The sequence below is a fragment of the Carassius gibelio genome, chromosome A2 (assembly GCF_023724105.1).
Source record: "Carassius gibelio isolate Cgi1373 ecotype wild population from Czech Republic chromosome A2, carGib1.2-hapl.c, whole genome shotgun sequence".
NCBI lineage: Eukaryota > Metazoa > Chordata > Actinopteri > Cypriniformes > Cyprinidae > Carassius > Carassius gibelio.
Window position 1 is genome coordinate 10,610,707 of NC_068372.1, and position 20,175 is coordinate 10,630,881.

General features: G+C 42.7%; 1 protein-coding gene across 2 annotated transcripts in view; it reads right to left on the minus strand.

Annotated features, from left to right (window-relative positions):
- proca (protein C (inactivator of coagulation factors Va and VIIIa), a) overlaps nt 1-9,905 on the minus strand; it is a 32,474-nt gene extending 22,569 nt beyond the window's left edge. Inside the window, exons 1-3 of one of the 2 annotated variants that reach the window (XM_052610472.1) lie at nt 9,802-9,905; nt 9,450-9,509; nt 8,913-8,996 (exon numbers count right to left, since the gene is read on the minus strand). In XM_052610472.1, coding sequence (XP_052466432.1) covers nt 8,913-8,985 — 73 coding nt within the window. In that variant the 5' untranslated portion in view covers nt 8,986-8,996; nt 9,450-9,509; nt 9,802-9,905. Of the gene's footprint in view, nt 1-8,912; nt 8,997-9,449; nt 9,510-9,634; nt 9,654-9,801 lie in introns of those variants that run through there. The other variant, XM_052610478.1, reaches the window with a different exon arrangement.
- Between the last annotated feature and the right edge of the window lie 10,270 nt (nt 9,906-20,175).

The window sequence follows — 20,175 nt, forward strand, 5'->3', positions numbered from 1 at the left end:
CATCTCATCTCCTTCAAGCCATTTCTCCTGAAGTTGTACCTGCACTCACTCACATCATCAACACTTCCCTCCACACTGGTGTTTTTCCCTCATCATTTAGACAGGCACGTATAACTCCACTACTTAAGAAACCCAACCTCAACCCATCTCTTTTAGAGAACTACAGACCAGTTTCCCCTCTTCCTTTTATTGCAAAAACACTTGAACGAGCTGTGTTCAATCAAGTCTCTACATTTCTCACACACAACAATCTCCTTGACAGCAACCAATCTGGCTTCAGAAGGGGACATTCAACTGAGACGGCCTTGCTCTCAGTTGTTGAAGCTCTAATACTGGCAAGAGCAGAATCCAAATATTCAGTACTTATATTACTTGATCTGTCCGCTGCTTTTGACACCGTTAACCACCAGATCCTCCTATCAACGCTACTGGCGAAAGGCATCTCAGGAACAACACTTCAATGGTTTGAGTCTTACCTATCAGATAGGTCCTTCAAAGTATCTTGGAGAGGTGAGGTGTCCAAGTCTCAACATCTAACTACTGGGGTGCCTCAGGGCTCAGTTCTTGGACCACTTCTCTTCTCTGTCTACATGACATAATTAGGTTCTGTCATTCAAAACATGGCTTTTCATACCACTGCTATGCTGATGACACTCAACTCTACCTCTCATTCCATCCTGATGATCCGACGGTAGCTATTCGCATCTCAGCTTGTCTAACTGACATTTCTTCCTGGATGATGGACCATCACCTTCAACTCAACCTTGCCAAGACAGAACTGCTTGTGATTCCAGCAAACCCATCGTTCCATCACAATTTCACCATCAAGTTAGGCACATCAACCATGACTCCTTCAAAAACAGCTAGAAGCCTTGGAGTTATGATTGATGATCAGCTGACTTTCTCAGACCACACTGATAAAACTGTACGATCCTGCAGATTTGCTTTATTCAACATCAAGAAGATCAAGCCCTTTCTTTCGGAACATGCTGCACAACTCCTTGTTCAAGCTCTTGTTCTGTCCAGGCTGGACTATTGCAATGCCCTCTTGGCAGGTCTTCCAGCCAATTCTATCAAACCTTTACAATTAATTCAGAACGCGGCAGCAAGATTAATTTTTAACGGGATAAGGAAGACGCAGAACAGAAATCGCATACTGCAAGGAGTCAGCAGTGTTTTGATTTGAGGGTGCGGGCAAATGTAAAGAGAACGTTGTGGCGTGTGTTGATTGCAAGATTTGGCCCTATGATTTCCGCGACGCAGAAAACGCGGCGGGAATCGCGGAATCCAGTCATAAAAACAGAATTTACAGTTTAACGCTGAATGGCATGTAATTTGCCAGATTTTGAATGAATTAATTAAAAATAAGTCATTGCACTTACATCAAATCATGATATGGACTAATATCTGTAAATATTAAGCCGGGACAGTCTATTTAAATATGAATCCTGTATGTTCTGCGTGTCTGTGTTAATGAATGGAGCAGAAGCTCTCCTTCCTTTATTAACATACTGAAGCGTGCGTGACGCTCCGGTGAGTTCAGCGTCTGTTGTCTCACTAAATAAGACGTGAACACATGAACAACATCTCCAGAACTGCTTTTTGACAGTCTCTTCATGAGCATTTGACCGTTTGATACCTACGAGTAAAACTAGCGTCACATCACATACACAGAACTGTAAAGAAACTGTCAATCCGTCAAAATAAAAGTCCTGTTTTAGACAAGTATTTGCCAGACATGTATTACTATTGTTCAGCAGAATGTACATAGCCTAAAACTAAAAAAAATCAAACATTTTTTTTAAGGTTTAATCACACAAAATTTCTTCCATGTTTTTATTTTTAATAGTAAATCCCCTTTGTTTACCAAAAAGTTAAGTTTGCTTAATTTTCAATAATTAAAAGATAAATTAAATTAATGTTTTGTGTTTAATGTTTAATGTGCATCTCAGAAAATGCTTTATTTAAAACCCCAACTGAATGGCACTTATTGTAATTGTTCACAGTACAAGTACAGACAGAGAAACAATGGATAATAATTAAATGTTTATTTTTGATGTATGCATTGCATTCTATGCATTTAAATTTTTCTATTTTTTTTCTAAAAAAGGAAACTTAGTTGTTCATTTTAAGAGACCCAGGAGTCTTATTTTCTCTTGCATAATTAATATTAATAAGCAAAAACACATTTTATCCGATTACTCAATTAATCGATGGAATTTTTGGTAGAATATTCGATTACTAAAAAAGTTGATAGCTACAGCCTTAGATGAAAGTGGTATACCAAATAGCATGCTATACTATTCCACCGTAATAATCTATTTACCAAATGTGGGTTATGAAAACCACACAATAAATTCTGTGCATCAAACATTAGCTTGGGATGATTTTAAGCATTGGTAGTGAAAGCAGTTGCTGTGCATCCCTTCCCTTCTAATATCAAAATATGGAAATGCTAACATATCTTAAATTTTTTTGTAAACTTTATAATAAGTAAAAATACTGTTTGCTAACAGTTAAATGACAATTAACTAAAGATAAATTAACTATCAATTTACCATCTATTAATGATTGTTATTATAAAGTGTCTACCATCTATCTTAGTTAGCAACTATCGTTTTGGGAAACGCACCCATGAGCTGTTAATAGTGACCTCTTTCAATGCTTACAGTGAAATGGTAAAACATACATCACAGGTAATTTCAGATTTTTTTTTTTTTATTATTTTCCCAGCTACACCATCAACTTCATTCTCAACATCAACAGATGCATCACTTCTCAGTGCTGATGTTTCCTCTATAGCACAAGGTACCACAAGCTCTATAATTATAGCTGATATCCTGCACAGCCCAGAGTTTAAACTGATAAGTGTGTGCTGTCATTCAAATCACTATTGAATTCCCACCAAACTATTTTTTCAAGCAGTATTTGCACTGTAAACCTTTTTTATTTATATAAAGCGTGGGTGAACTTAAACTGTATGGCTATGCTGTGGTTCCTGTAGGCTTTGCGTGAATGTGGGTGTCGGGGGGCCTCTATGTCCATTTTGCTTGGGGCCCCCAAATTTTCTTCAAACGGCCCTGCGGATGAGCCTGCCCATGGCTTACTGGACAAATGGTTTCTGCCAGAGACCCGCCAGAAATCCTCCCACCAGCGCCCAGCCCCGTTCTTGCCATCTTTACCAAGATGTGACGAGCCTCCTATTCGGCACAGGTAAACCCCTCTATTGCAGCAGCTTTCACCACCGTTGACGGCGCTCACAAAAGAGAATTCACCAAACTACCCCCCTGGATGAAAAGATCGCCCCCCACCTTCTGTCCTCAGCTTAAAGGGCCATGCAGCCAAGCCCTGTACGACCACCTCAGCTATTGCCACCAGTGCTTTCGCAGCAGCCGGACAGGCCAGCTCGGCGCTGTACACAATGGCGATCCTCCAAGTGTTTCAAGCCAAACTTCTAACAAATACTTTAAAAAGCAAAATTCATCATCCTCTTGCACTCACTTACACTAACACAGACACTTTTTCAAGATTATCTCTCATTTGAGAAAATAAAACCTCTTGCCTACCATTATACGGCCTGAGCAGCCATTCTGGAAATCTCGAGATCGGTTTTGGGAACTATTCGACGAGGCTACTCGCTACAGTTCACTCACAGGCCTGTGAGCTTCTGCCACAGAAGCTGTTGTTCTCTGGCAGGAGGTGCAAGCACTGCGTGTAGGGCTGTGCAGAAAATCAAATGCAATTTTCATGCGCATCTCATCAGTAAAGGCACTCCTGTAATTAGTAGTATATTTCCAGCACGTGCGTTCAGATCAGGGTGGACAGGTTTTCACAACAAAGTCTGCCCAGTTCCTTCTCAAAACTAGTCAAAAACTAGCCCAATCGCGTATCCAGGAGGTTCCCCTATAAAAAAATTGCCTCCCGGGGTTAAAATACACGTTTTTTTTTTTTTTTTTGCCAGAGTTGCTTTGGTCAAATTTGTATTTTAGGGGCTAAATATCACGTTAGGAATGGGGTCGCTTCGACCCACGGACATGAAAAACAACCGCAGACTTGGCAACACTGGTTCAGGCGGGGCGGCATTTAATACACAGAGCCGTAGTTCACTGAAAATCTACTCAAAATCGCTTTCAAAATCGGCAATGAATTGACTGCGATTTTGAATTCAATTTTGTGTAGTTTGTCAGTGAACTACGGCTCTGCGTAGTAAAGTCCAACCAGTGTTGCCAAGTATGCGGTTGTTTTTTCATGTCCATGGGTGGAAGCAACCCCAATCCCAATAATGTGATATCTAATGTTAGCCCCTAAAATGCAAATTTTACCAAGGCAACTCTGCCAAAAAAAAACGTGTATTTTAACCCCGGGACGCAATTTTTTATCGGGGAACCCCCTGCAAACACGATTGAGCTAGTTTTGAGAAGCAACTGGGCAGGCTTTGTTGTGAAAACCTGGCAATCCTGATCTCAATGCACGTGCTGAAATATACTAGCAGCACCTTTACTGACTAGATGCACATGAAAATCACCTTAACTGCATGCAAATGGTGCTGTGGAAATAGTGCTCTCAGCGACCAGCGAGTCAGGTTTTTTCAGCCACTATTTCCTTTGTCCAAAGAGATACGGTGGGCTCAGACCCATTCTAGATCTCAGAAATCAGAAGAGCTTGCTTGAGGATTGGTTTTTGACTGTGGATTTCAAAGATGCTTACTTTCACATCCACATAGCCCCTGTCACAGACCATTCTTGAGATTCGTGTTCGAGGGAGTGGCCTCAGTATGCAGTACTTCTGTTTGGACTGTCTCTGGCCCCACACACTTTTACGAAGTGCATAGATGCGACTCTGTCCCCTTTCATTCAGAAGGGAATGAACTTATTGAACTACCTCGACGATTGGCTGGTTTTAGACAGATCAGAACGGGAACTGAACACTCACAAAGAGCTGCTGCTCAGTCACTTAAGTGCCTCATGTTGGTCATCATCATGAGTCAGTTGTTGTCCAGATGACAAACTGTCTTTATGGGAACTGTTCAAGACTCCACCCTAATGTGGGCATGGATTTCGCTGGATTGGTCCATGACAATTTAGAGATTGACGGCTTCCCTCACACCGGGGATGACATGCCCCCTGAGGGTTTTTCAGAGCCTGCTCGACCTTATGGCCTCTTCCACTTCTGTAACTCCGCTGTGCCTGCTCCACCTGCAGCCCCTCCAATTTTGGCTAAAAGCCCAAGTCCCACCCCATGCTTGGCGGTTGAAGATGTTTCTGGTCAGGTTGGACCACAGCTGTGTTGGAGCTGTGGACCCCTGGAGGACCTTTCGCCATTTTATGAATGGAGTGAGGATGGGCGTGGCCTCCAAAAGGAAAGTGATCATGACTAACGTGTCCAATTCCGGGTGGGGCATGCTGTTGGAGGGCATTCTGGCATTCGGCTCCTGGACAGCTCAGTAGCAATGCCTACATTCATGTGACGTGTCCTGCGTGCTGACTTTTCTGCAAAAGCTGCTGGATAAGGATCCACACTCAAAGTATATGTGAAGACCATCGCAGCAAATCATTCTCTCGAGGATGGCCATTCAATAGGCAGAAACAACTTGGTCATTAAATCTCTGCAGGGCGGGATGAGACTGAATCCTCCTTGCCCTCAGACTGTGCCATGTTGAGACTTATGCATAGTCCTACGGGCCTTGAAAAGGCCCCCATTTGAGCTGCTCAGTTCGGCTGATATGCGGCCTTTATAGCTTAAAACAGCCCTTCTTCTTGCTTTGGCATTGGTTAAGCATGTGGGTGACTTACAAGCGCTGTCGATCAGCACCTCATGTCTTGAGTTTGGGCTCAATGACTGCAAGGTCATTTTTTAAACTGAGACATAACTATATTCCTAAAGTGCTCTCTTCTCCCTTTAGAGAGCAGGTAATATCCATATTGGCCTCTCTGCCCTGTTAAGGCTCTGTTTAGGCATCCTGAACAGCTGTTTGTTTGCTTTGGAGGCCGCCAGAAGGGTTTGTCGGTTACTAAGCAAAGACTGTCTCTTTGGATTGTTGATGCTATAGCTCTGGTTTACACATCAGAAGGTGTGGAATGCCCTACTGGTGTGTAAGCCCAGTCCACAAGGGGAATGGCCTCCTCATGGGGTTCTTTCCCAGAAGCCTATGACGTAAGCAAATTTGCGACTGCAGATATAAAAGGGCACTTGTAGAATACATCATCCTCTTTATTTTTCTGAGACACGGGCATGATACCGAATCATGGTAAGAGGCTGAAACACTTGTTTACATTATCTAACTAGCTCTGATGAGCGGAGGCCTCAGCAGAATGACTCTCTCAAGTGAGAGGAGGCCAAACCAACTCAATAAAGGCTGTCAATCAAGGTGGCCCCACAGAGGGCCGGACACTTGATTACACTGCCTAACTGAAGCTCTGATGAGCGGAGCCCTCAGCAGAATGACTCTTTGAAGCGAGAGGAGGCCAAACCTACTCCACAAAGGTTGTCAATCAAGGCGGCCACACAGAGGGTCGAACACTTGATTACAAGCTTAGCTAGAGCTGAGATGAGCGGAAGCCTCAGCAGAATGACTCTCTGAAGCCAGAGGAGGCCAAACCTTCTCAACATAAAGACAGTCTATCAAGGCGGCCTCGAGAGGGCCGAACATTTGATTACAAGTTTAACTAGAGCTCAGGTGAGTGGAGGCCTCAGCAGAATGACTCTCTTAAGTGAGAGGAGGCCAAACCTACTCAACATAAAAGCTGTCAAAGAAGGTGGCCCCCACAGGCCGAACACTTGATTACACTGCCTAACTGAAGCTCTGATGAGTGGTGGCCTCAGCAGAATGACTCTATTAAGTGAGAGAAGGCCAGACTGACTCAGCATAAAGTTTGTCAATCAAGGCGGCCCCACAGAGGGCCAAACACTTCATTACACTTGATTACAAGCTTAGCTAGAGCTCAGATGAGCTGAGGCCACAGCAGAATGACTCTCTGAAGTTAGAGGAGGCCAAACCGATTCAACATAAAGGATGTCCATTAAGGCGGCTGCACTGATGGCCGGACACTTGATTACAAGCTTAGCTAGAGCTCAGGTGAGTGGAGGCCTCAGCAGAATGACTCTCTTAAGTGAGAGGAGGCCAAACCTCCTCAACATAAAAACTATCAAGGTGGCCCCATAGAGGGTTGAACACTTGATTTCAAGTTTAGCTAGAGTTCAGGTGAGCAGATGCCTCTGCAGAGTGACTCTCTTAAATGAAATGTAACCTTCACATGCAATCCTAGTTTGAGCTCTTAGGAGTGGAGGCATCAGCCTAAACGACTCTCTAAACCAATAGGAGGCCTGACAATACTCAGTGCTAAAGACAGTTAGCATGGCTCATAAAAAAGGCAGCCTAATAACCTTGCAGCCACAGAGCTCTGTTGTGAGAGCACTAGGAAATGTGATCTCAGCACATCAACCCTCAAGGGAGGGGGGCTACCAGGCTCAAGAACAGCTGAGAGGATGAGGAAGCCTAGACTTATTTTTTTTTTTTTTACCAAGCCAGGAGCCTTATCAGTAATAATGTAATATATATATATATATATATATATATATATATATATATATATATATATATATATATATATATATATATATACACACAAAAAGGAATTCTGGAGAAAAAAGCATTCCTCATCGGATTCCTTCCATGCCCAGAGTACAGTACCCATGATTGCCCTGATTAACTGCCTCGGCAGCCGTGAGACCCGAAACACAAGTGAGAGGCTAAATTCTCAAAAAGAATCAGGCATTCTCAATGCAATCAAATATCGCAGCGTGGCTATCTCTCCTGAGAGCCGTACACACTCTAACACTTCAATCCGATCAAACACTTAATTCCCTCAAGAATCAGGCAAGAAAAGAAACCAACGTGAATGCATCGCATTAAGCTCGTTCAACTCAACCCAAGAGGCTAATGCACTCGTGCAAATGCTGGCAACATTTGAATACAGACCTCTGCTCTAGTAGCTCTGCGAATGCAACAGTGAGCGCATCCTGCTCTCTCGTGAGTCAAACTCATCTGAGCTTCATACACAAGACTTGAAGACAAAAAAGACGATAATGTGTTCTACAAGTGGCATTTAATATCCACAGTCGCTCATTTGCTTACGTCATAGGCTTCCGCCTGCCAATGTTAAGTTCATTGGATCTCATTCATGAAACATTCGTAAATATACGAGTAAATATCTGAGTGATTTGCGCGTAAAGAGAACTTTCCGAAAACTCTTCTCCTGATTCACAAAAACTTCATAAACGTCAGATGTGATAGTGAAATGTGTGTGTGTGTTAATGAATTCCAATCAGTCGTAAATGGGACGCGCGTGCACGCCCACTCTCAATTACCATAAATCCCGCCTATTAAATCCGACTGACAACTATATATGAGCATCATATTATGACACCAAACGAAGGATTTCAACGTGTCTTCTCAAAAGCGACTGAAAAAGAAACATTTCTCAGCTGCAGAAATTGAAGTTTTATTATCAGAAGTTCATTCAAAACGCCACATTTTATTTTCAAGCGTACTAGTGGCGTATCAGGTCCTAAAAAAGGAAGTTTGGCAGCATATTACAGATCCTATTACTGGCTCTCATAATAAAAGTTAAAAGAAAAACCGTATGTAATTAATATATATATTTGTTTTCAAAATGCTGTGTAAATATGTACCCGATTAAGGTGAATTAAAATGCAGCCGTATTAATGAGCAAAACGTTCAGACGTTAAACGCACTATTTACGCGTGGCTGACAGCGTTCCCAAAGCACCCTCTATAGGACGCAGCGTGATGTTCCCTTGCAAAAGGGAACAATACAATTCAGACAAATTCAAAAGAATAATACATACACTTTGACTCTGTTTCTAAATTCTAAAGGGCTATTAACCTCATACCTGACTTGCAGAAAGCTCTATCAAACCAAAATACAGCCAGTACTGAGATACAGAAGAAGAGACTCCTCATCATGGCAACAAATCCTGTAAATACATCAAGATATATTGAGCATCTTTATATTATATTAATATTGAGCATCTTTTAGATTTAAAGATTTTATAGAATCTTAAGTAATGACACTTACCTATTCTATACTATTCTATTCTTTTTATTATATATATATATATATATATATATATATATATATATATATATATATATATATATATATATATATATATATAAACTTTGCTATGTGTACTGTGGTATACTAATTGAGTCTTGTCACATCACTTGTATACTGTTGCTCACTTGTTGGTCTGATTGCTTATTGTTCTCATTTGTAAGTAGCTTTGGATAAAAGCATCTGCTAAATGATTAAATGTAAATGTAAATGTAAAAATGTAAGGTTTTGTTAGAGATGCACGGCTGATTACTTAAATTCAAAGTGCTAAAGTTTGCAGTATAAAATATTAACACACAAATATCATTCTTACCGTAATCCAAAATATCAACAGGGGTAGTTAGATGCCAGATTTGTCCTCAGATAAGAATCACTGGAAGACACATGAATCAAAAACATTGAAATGTCCTAACATTAATTGGTCTCTGTTTTGTCTTTAAACCAACAGGACAGCACAGCATGAACAGCCTTTAGAAAGTTTACTGAACTCCAACAAACCTTTCACTGAGCAAATAATAGCTGCTGAGATCAATCAAATCAGGAATTTTGAGAACATTAATATCATCAACTAGGTAATAGAGTGAGACAATCAGTAATTCACAATTGCAGTACTTCTGTTACTAATAATTAATAACCCTCAAAAATTATTACAAATTTTGACTTACATTTTGAAAAATAAGAGTTGAACAGGAATGAAGAATGTGGTGTTTAGAGTGTGTTAATGACTAACTAACTCTGTTTACTAAGAGTCCACAGTCTGAATGCTCCTGCATTCTCATCTGCTTCCTTTACACTTAGACCTACTTGTGCTGAACTGCACAGTTTACAGTTTAATCACCAGATTAATTTAAATTAATTTGTTAATGTTCTTATAGCATTCAAAAAATAATTTTAATTCATTTTTAACTATGATCCATATATGCAGTACAGATTGATAGGTATTTTTTTTACAAACGTCATTATACACATAGCCTACATTTTGATTAGAAAAAGCATTAAAACTGATCTAATTTTATATTGCATAATAGGTCACACATTATAGCACTCTCTTTTGCAAACATAGGAATACTTGCTATAATCTGCATAGAAAATAATAGTAGCTATATGCTATTAATAGTGAAATAAAAGATGTCAGCAAATGCCTGTTATTGGAAACATAAACAAAACTTAACATCACAATGGAATACACATGCATGCAATGTATAAACTTAACCAAGCTGCTTTACAGTAACTAATTTTACAGTGCAACAATAATCTGTGATACCTATATTCCCATTTACTGTCCAATTAACTGGGATTAGATTATGTATGTGTGTATATATACATTTTAATTTTTAAAGGTTTGCTGTCCAAACCGATTACATGCAAAATGATATTGTTCTGTAGGATATCTTCAAACAGAAAATATGAAATGGAAATAATAAAAGGTCAATATTTTCTGTTAATAAAACATGACTGAGCAAATTTCTCTGGTATAAGCAAATGAGTACATTAAACTTTCATCTTTACAAAAACACATAGGGACATCGTTTATGACTAAGGATTTGGAAATTGGGGCACATAATAGGGTTAGCAGTTCATCTTGTGTTGTGTTCCTTTTTGTTGAGATCTAGGTTGCATGAATAAATGGGATGATTAGATGTGGCCTTACAATCTTATCTGGCCTGAATTTTGTCAGTCATAGGGAACAACATTTTGGTGTTTTCTTTGTTTCATTGTTTTTGAAATATTGTTGTCATGGCCGGAATACAGGAAACCACAGAGAAAGATCCAATTGCGGGTACGTCTTTATTAAAGGGGCAATCCAAAGAATAAACAGTCCAGGCAGGGGTCTATATCCAACAAATCCAAAACATAAACAAACACGGACACAAGGCAAGGGCACGATAAGTGACGGACATGAATTAAACAAGGACTCCGTGACACATACTAAGACAGACCGGGTTAAATACACAAGGAGAGACAAACGCTAATGGGAAATTGACAGAGTGTAATGATTGGTAACTAGTGACAGCTGGGTGCAATAATTAAGCAGAGAACGTGAGGAATGTGGTTCATAAAATGACAGACACTGTGGGGAAGGAGGACATCTAGTGGATTCCCAGGGAACACAACCCAGACACTATGACAATACCCCCCCTCTACGGAGCAGCTCCCAGACGCTCCATGACAAGACACAAAACAGAGACCAGGAGGGAGGCGGACAGGTGGAGGCTCAGGGGGAGGGACGGAGGGCCAGAAAAGAAACATGGGGAACAGACACCAGAAGTGTAAATACAAAACAGGGAGACCAGGAGGGAGGTGAACCGGAGGAGGTTCAGGGGGAGGGACAGAGGGCCAGGCTAACAGAGGGGAACAGACAGAAAACACAACAGAAAACAAAAAAACACAAAACATAAGTCCATGAAGGACATCACGTGGCACCCATCAGGGCAGAACAGAAGGCCACCACAACCCTGTGGTCCAGGCGGAGTCCCCCCTGGGCGGAGCAGAAGACCACCACAACCGTGTGATCAGGGCGGAAGCCCCCCAGGGCGGAGCAGAAGACCACCACAACTGTGGGGTCAGGGCGGAGCACAAGACCACCACATCCTTGTGGTCGAGGCCGGAGTCCTCCAGGGCGGGGCAGAAGACCACCACAACCGTGTGGTCAGGGTGGAAGCCCACCAGGGCAGAGCAGAAGACCACCACAACCATGTGGTCAGGACGAGAGCCCCCCAGGGCGGAGCAGAAGACCACCACAACCGTGTGGTCAGGACGAATGCCCCCCAGGGCGGAATAGAAGACCACCACAACCGTGTGATCAGGATGAGAGCCCCCCAGGGCGAAGCAGACGTCCGTGCGGCTGGACAAATGGGACGACAAAACTCTGGTAATTCCATGGTGTTTCTACTGGATTCCAGAAGATCGGTGCTGTCCTGACTCTGCTCACGAAGATCATTGGTGACTGGATTTGTTCATGAAGATCAATGGTGACTTGCCCTTGTTCTTGAAGATCACTGGTTACTTGACTCTGTCCTTGAAGATCACCAGTGACTTGACTCTGTCCTTGAAGATCACCGGTGACTAGCCCGGACTCTGGAGGGTCCACGAGCACCTAACTTGATTCTGGAAAGTCCACGGGCACCTGACTCGACTCTGGAGGGTCCACGAGCACCTGACTCGATTCTGGAAAGTCCACGGGCACCTGCCTCGACTCTGGAAGGTCAACCGGAATCTGACTGGACTCTGGAAGGTCAACTGGAACCTGACTCGACTCTGGAAGGTCAACCGGAATCTGACTGGACTCTGGAGGGTCAACCGGAACCTGACTGGACTTTGGAGAGTTCACTGGAACCTGACTCGACTCTGGAGGGTCAACTGGAACCTGACTCGACTCTGGAGGTCGATGGTGACTTGCCCTTGTTCTTGAAGATCACCGGTTACTTGACTCTGTCCTTGAAGATCACCAGTGACTTGACTCTGTCCTTGAAGATCACCGGTGACTAGCCCCAACTCTGGAGGGTCATCGATGACTAGCCCTGACTCTGGAGGGTCATCGGTGACTAGCCCCGACTCTGGAGGGTCATCGATGACTAGCCCTGACTCTGGAGGGTCATCGGTGACTAGCCCTGACTCTGGTGGGTCATCATTGACTGGCCCTGACTCTGGAGGGTCATCAGTGACTAGCCCTGACTCTGGAGGGTCGTCGGTGACTAGCCCTGACTCTGGAGGGTCCACGAACACCTGACTTGACTCTGGAGGGTCCACGGGCACCTGACTTGACTCTGGAGGGTCCACGAGCTCCTGACTCGATTCTGGAAAGTCCATGGGCACCTGCCTCGACTCTGGAAGGTCAACTGGAACCTGACTTGACTCTGGAAGGTCAAGCGGAATCTGACTGGACTCTGTAGGGTCAACCGGAAACCTGACTCGACTCTGGAGAGTTCACTGGAACCTGACTCGACTCTGGAGGGTCAACTGGAACCTGACTCGACTCTGGGGGTCAACTGGTACCTGACTCGACTCTGGATGGTCAACTGGAACCTGACTCGACTCTGGAGGGTCAACTGTAACCTGACTCGACTTCGGAGGGTCAGCTGTGGCTGTCATCCTGTGCAGCAGCGCTGGGCAAGCAGCCATCTTGGGCCATGGCTCTGGACAGGCGGCCATCTTGTGCTGTGGTGCTGGATTGGAGACCATCTTGTGCTGTGGCGCTGGACCGGTGGCCAACTTGGGCATTGGCGCTGGGTTAGCGGCCATCTTGTGCTGTGGCGCTGGGCTGGCAGCCATCTTATGCTGAGGTGCTGGATTGGCCGCCATCTTGGGCCATGATTCTGGATGGGCGGCCATCTTGGAATGTGGCTCTGGACCAGTGGTCATCTTGGGCATTGGCGCTGGGTTAGTGGCCATCTTGTGCTGTGGTGCTGGGCTGGCCGCCATCTTGTGCTGTGGCACTGGATTGGCGGCCATCTTGGGCCGTGGCTCTGGACCAGTGGCCATATTGGGCATTGGTGCTGGGTTAGCGGCCATCTTGTGCTGTGGTGCTGGGCTGGCGACCACCTAGTGCTGTAGCGCTGGGCTAGCGGCCATCTTGGGCTGTGGTGCTGGCTCAGCAGCCATGACGTGAACAGTCTTGGGAATCTCTAGGATCTTTGACAGCGTGGAGAAATAATCCAAGAATGTGTCAGCGGCCATCTTGGGCGTTGGCACTGAGTTGGCGGTCATCTTGCACGTGGCGCTGGACTGGTGATCACCTTGTGTTGTGGTGCTGTGTTGGTGTCCATCCTGCCTCGTGGCGCTGGACTAGCGGCCATCATGGGCAGTGGCGCCACCATGGCGGACGGAGAGGAGAGAGGAAGCGCAGAGACGGTGGCTCTGATCCATCCCACACGAGCCCCGGGTCGAAGGGAGGCCATGGTTGAGAGCGATGCTGAGTCTCCTCTCGACCACTCCCTCCTCGGTGACCTCCCCTGGTCCCCCGGAAAACCACCAGGCGAGTTCCCTCAAATCCATTCCTCTCCCGCTCTGTGGCTGGGGAGGAAACAGAAGCTGACATACCGCTGGTTCCTTGTGTGACGGAGTCCTTCTGTCATGGCCAGAATACAGGAAATCACAGAGAAAGATCCAATTGCGGGTACGTCTTTATTAAAGGGGCAATCCAAAAAATAAACAGTCCAGGCAGGGGTCGATATCCAACAAATCCAAAACATAAACAAAAACGGACACAAGGCAAGGGCACGATAAGTGACGGACATGAATTAAACAAGGACTCTGTGACACATACTAAGACAGACCGGGTTAAATACACAAGGAGAGACAAACGCTAATGGAAAATTGACAGAGTCTAATGATAACTAGTGACAGCTGGGTGCAATAATTAAGCAGAGAACGTGAGGGATGTGGTTCATAAAGTGACAGACACCGTGGGGAAGGAGGACATCTAGTGGATTCCCAGGGAACACAACGCAGACACTGTGACAATTGTTTCACTCAAATATTAAATGACTGCAAATACAGTAGAACAATGTTACTCTTTCCTTAAGAGTCAAGAATATTATAAATCTACTGCACTGAGATTGCATTAAAAATCTTGTAGAAAATCAGTCAAACAAATAAACAAAACATACTTTTAATCCTCAACTTTCAATAAGTTCTTGACACCAGTGAGAAATATGATTTAAAGAGCCACACAGATAGGAAATCAAAAATTACCTGTATTACAGTGTATGGTGTAGCTGTCCATCAGTGTAAACAATGTGCAAAGTTATTAAACCAAAAAGTACACTATTTATAAAGTTATTGGCTTCTAAAGTAAGGAGTCGACTCTGAATCGCTGAAACGAGTCGTTATAGATTTCAAATCTTTTGCCCATCTCTATGTACGTCACTAGGAACACTTTGGATAATAATCTCCGCCTACCGTCTTGGGAGAAACGGAACTCTGACCTGCCCTACCCCTCCACACAGACGCTCTGGTTGGTGTGATAGCATCATGTCGTGTGTTTTTAATTGTAAAGGCAAGTTTGTTTTATTTTCACTGCCAAAGAATGAAGACCAGAAGAACCAATGGCTAAAATTCAGTTTTACCACAATACCAGAGCAGTACAACAAATCCCTTTGTAGTGTTCACAACATTTCACTGATGACTGCTTTTCTAATCTCGGTGAGTTCAAGGTGGGATTTTCAAAGCATTTGGCCATAAAAGAGGGTTCATTACCAACTTTATTTAGACCAACAAGCATCTCCGAATCACAACCTGTAAGTATGATTATGAAGTTATGTGTTTGTTTTCTCCCGAGCGTCTTATCAGTATGTGTGCTGTCTGCAGCCTTTGTCTGCGCTGATCTTCATTTACAAACACGTCATTAAAATGAAGTGTAACTCCGTGATTACTCAACAAAGAGACATGAGATATATATCTATAGAAAGCTTGACATGTCTTTTTTAAAACTAAACAAGTGCTGCTAACAGATATTCTTGTGTTAAAGTAATCCATATGAAAACAACGCGATGTCCATTTTTCACGTCTCCCTTCATTATATCTAATGTGACCACGCCCCCGCGTTGAACGCGCTATTCAGATTCAAACTGAAGCGCGCTGCTTGAATACACCCACACAGAAGAAAAAGCAGTGAGACTGTTCAAGTTTTTTTATTTTACTGTTTGCTTCGCGGTGAGAGGAATAAGACATATTTCACCCCAAAAAAGATGCTAACGCATTGTTTACCTTGAAGTTGTGTGCGGAACAACCAAAACTGGTTGCTTTGAACACTATCACTGACTATGAACACTATCACTGACTATCAGAACACAGTATGCTACCGAAAGGTGGGGTTTAAGGAAATCTGAATCTTTTGAACAGCTTCGCGTGAACCGTTCAGGGATCTCTGAGAATTGAGGTAATTTTAAAATTATATTTTGACAAAATGACAATGTTTTTTAACCTGGGATGGATTTAAACCTATTGTACAGGACTTATAAACAGTGATAGAAAGCTTAGAATTTTCATCTTACTGGCTCTTTAAATTAATTCACTTACCATATTTGCATCCACAAGATCTTCCAACCTTGAAAATGTATTTCAATTGTTGATATGATTCTTGAAAAGTCTGGAACATAGCTTGGTTCAGATTTTTTAATGGTAGTGTAAAACAACACCATTATTACCCTGTCAAATAAAGCTCTTTTGAAAGTAGAGAAGGAGGCGATGGGCGATGAAATTATGCACATCATGGTCTATGGTCGGCCACCAGAAATGCTGATGGATAAATGCGATCGTACCCTGGACGCTGTTTCGAGGGGTGGCGACAGGAAAAAGAGAGCGCTTAACCTGTCTCTTGATTCCTCAAACCTAAGTACCCACCACGCGATCGGGAGGAATAATCTCCTCCCGGGATGTGACGGTGGCTGAGGAATCAAAGAGACGAGGCGGGGGCATTAACCAATCAGAAGGGAAGAACCTTATATTCAATGTGCCCGAGGGGCGTGTTAAAGGCCATCTTCCACTCGTCACCCTCTATAATACGTACGAGATGATAAGCGCTATGGAGATCGAGCTTGGAAAATATCTTTGCTCCCTACAAAATCTCAAAGGCCAAGGAAATCAGTGACAAGAGATAGCGATTCTTAACAGTTATGTCATTCAGCCCCCGATAATCTATAAAGGGACGCAAAGAATCATCCTTTTTCTTGAAAAAAAAAATCCCCATCGCCGTCAGGAGACGAGGATGGTGCCGGCGTTAAGATATTCAGATAGATAATTCTGTAACGCTTCCCGCTCAGGAGCCGAAGGGGAGTAGAGCCTTCCATGTGGGGGTGTGGTCTCCGGGAGAAGATCAATACTGCAGTCGTATGGGCGTTGGTGGGGAGAGAAGTGGCTCGGAAACGACTGAAAACCCCTCGCAAACCATGATATTCTTCCGGTACTCCAGACAAATCCCCTGCCTCCTCTTGAAAACGGAAATAGAAGAAGCAGGGGGAACAGCAGAGACTAAACATTCAGCATGACATGACAACTTCCAAAACAAAATGTATCTATTGGACCAATCAATGTGAGGATTAAGGAGCATAAGCCAAGGATGGCCTGAAACTACAGGAGTATAAAGAGATTGAAAATTTTAAAAAGAAATTGTCTCTCTGTGATTATCAGAAATGGCAAGAGTCAATGGAATAGTCTCTTTCTGTACTCTCTTAACTGCCATCTAGGGCGAAAAGGGGGTGAAGTCTCTTATGTGTGTGAGGGGAATACCTTGCTGAAGCGCCCACTCCTCATCAACAAAATTTTCTTCTGCCCCAGAATCGATCAAGGCAGAGCAGGAGACTGACGAACAGGGCCAATGAAGAAGCACTGGTAGTGTTGTGCAAGAGCTTGAAGGGGTGACCTTGGTGATGGCGCTCACCAGTAACCCTCAGCCTACTGACGAGCACTTATTATTAATCTGCCGGCTCCGGCGAGTCGGGAGGAGCATTTGAGGCGGAAGGCTGGAGGCGCATATTGTGGACCTTGCAAAAGAGCTCGGACATCTGAGTGGCCAGCGTCTTGACGGCTTGTCTGGCAGCGGAAATGTCCTCCTCATGTTTGCCCAGGAGAGCACCCTGGTGTTCGACAGCAATCTGGAACGGGCTGCTGAGTCCATGTCCTGGTCAGATTGTTCTGTGATGAGGTTAGAGAGGACTCAAAAGCGAGAGTGACAATAACAGTTCTTTAGTACAATCAAAAAGTCTGACCACAGGTAATCCAAACTGAAGTTTCAATAATGAACATCTAACTGAACAAAAAACCAGTAGACTGGTAAAATAGTGGTAGGGATGACCAGAGGGCTGGTGAGACAATGGTTCTCATAGATCTCAGTTAGACAGATGGAACTGGATATGGATGGAGAGCACCAAGCAAGTTATTAGCTGCAGTCCATAGCATATACAGTAAGGTTCTGTGGATGTACAATGAAGAGCACAGAGTAATTCCAGCAGTGGAAGTTATTCCAGAGAACACACAACAGGACAGGGCAGGACAGGATAGGACAGAGAAAAACTCAGGGAGTATCTGAGACATCAAACAATCTTACAACAAGACAGGGAAAGAGAGGGTTAGAAGAAGCCAAGATAATGAGAGGGGATAAGGAACAGGTGGGGAGGAGCCTAATGGAAAGTGAAAACAGTGTTGTAGGAATTGGCATTTGTAGCCTGAAGTTAATTGTAGCTATAATCTCTTTCCAAATATAATTATATGTCATGAAGTATTTTATCAAAAGAAATCACATAAATTCATAAGATTTTTTTAATTAAAGTAATATCATTTATATTGGGATGTGGGTTTTCTCCTGACAAAATCAGTGTAATAGCCATAATTCCATTCCCTGAGTGTACATTTTTCAATATTCCAAGTTTTCCTGATAAACTGGTGACTTCAGGTAGCTGTGTGACTCTTGAAAAATATATAAATAAATTTGGAAATTTTTGGATTGTTGGATTCCAAATCAGTAACTAGCTGTTTTATGGATGATTATTGTAATATTATTACTGAAGTCTTATTATTAGTTAGTTACACTACTAGTTACTGCAAAATGTAATATTATTATTGTAACTAGTTGCTAGTGTGGGAGGAGATTGGCCAGTAATGAATTTCAGGTGCGAATGGTTAGTAATGTGATCAGGAAAGTATAAAATGGTTGTTGCAGTGGCATGGTAGGATTGGCATGTTCCTGAAGCTGTTCCTGATATTCAGCCACTTAACCCTGGTTCTCGATTTGCAGCCTTAATCATTGTGCTTGACGTGCAGTTTTATCCTTTTGTATAGGTATGTGGAGTTATGAGCTGTGTGACTTGTTTGCATTTAATGGTTTCATATTGAGTGCCTAATTATATTTTTATATGATCTCTCTCTTCTTTTAGGCTGTTTTATTAAGAGTGTAGCAAATTAGCAATCATCACTTTTTGAGGAACAATTAACTCAAATGAAGTGAATATTCATGAGTCTATGAATATGATGTGCTTATTGCTTACAAATATTAAATTACCGAAAGAGGGAATATTTAATCTTTTAAAGGTAACCTTTACTAGAATTAATTTATCTAGACAATCTGTTCGTCCCGCGAACTGGATGCTAGACTTCCTTATCAAAAATCAATAATAATACCCTTCTTACAAACTCCAAGAAATATTAATCTTCTGATCAGGAAAAAACAGTATTTTGTGTGTCTGTACTATTTAGATTGCTGAAATTAATTACAAGAAAATTAAACTTTTTAGCTTAGATCACACGATTCAGGGACTTCGATTTTGATGAGCAATAAAACGGTTCAATTCAAGCAAATTATTGTATTTAATAAAAGCAGACTAAAGAGTACATAACTACAATTCACACAGAGTAAATATGAGTATATAGCAAAACAAACAGTACAATTTAAACAAGATAATTGAATGAGAATAGTAATGAGATAGAGAGGGAGAGAAACGAGAGACAGAGGAAGATTGAAGGCAGATCTCAGAGTGACAATTTTCAAACAGTTAACTTTGCAAGTGACCCCAAGTCATTGGATAATTTCACCAAAAATGGAATAGCCTAGACAACCTTAAAGAGCAATTTAGTTGCGATATAAGAAAGTACTTGCTTTGATCTGGCTCTTGTGTGTAGCTGAGTTCAAATTGTCCATTGGTGCAGCTTTTCGGCATTGCACTTGATGGTTAACACGAATGTAAACTTTGCCAAAAGATGATTAGACTTAAGTTCATTTGGCTCATGAAGACAATTGAATGAAGTCAAATATTATTAGACAATAAAGAAAAACTAAGATTAAAGGGGGGGTGAAATGCTATTTCATGCATACTGAGTTTTTTACACCGTTAAAGAGTTGGATTCCCATGCTAAACATGGACAAAGTTTAAAAAATTAAATTGTACGTTTCCGGTTTGTCACAAGTTTCGGAAAGTTTTTTTCAAAGAAGGCTCTGTGTGACATTAGATGGAGCGGAATTTCCTTATATGGGTCCTAAGGGCACTTCTGCTGGAAGAGTGCGCGCTCCCGTATAGCGAGGCTGAGCACAGACATTTAACTGATCA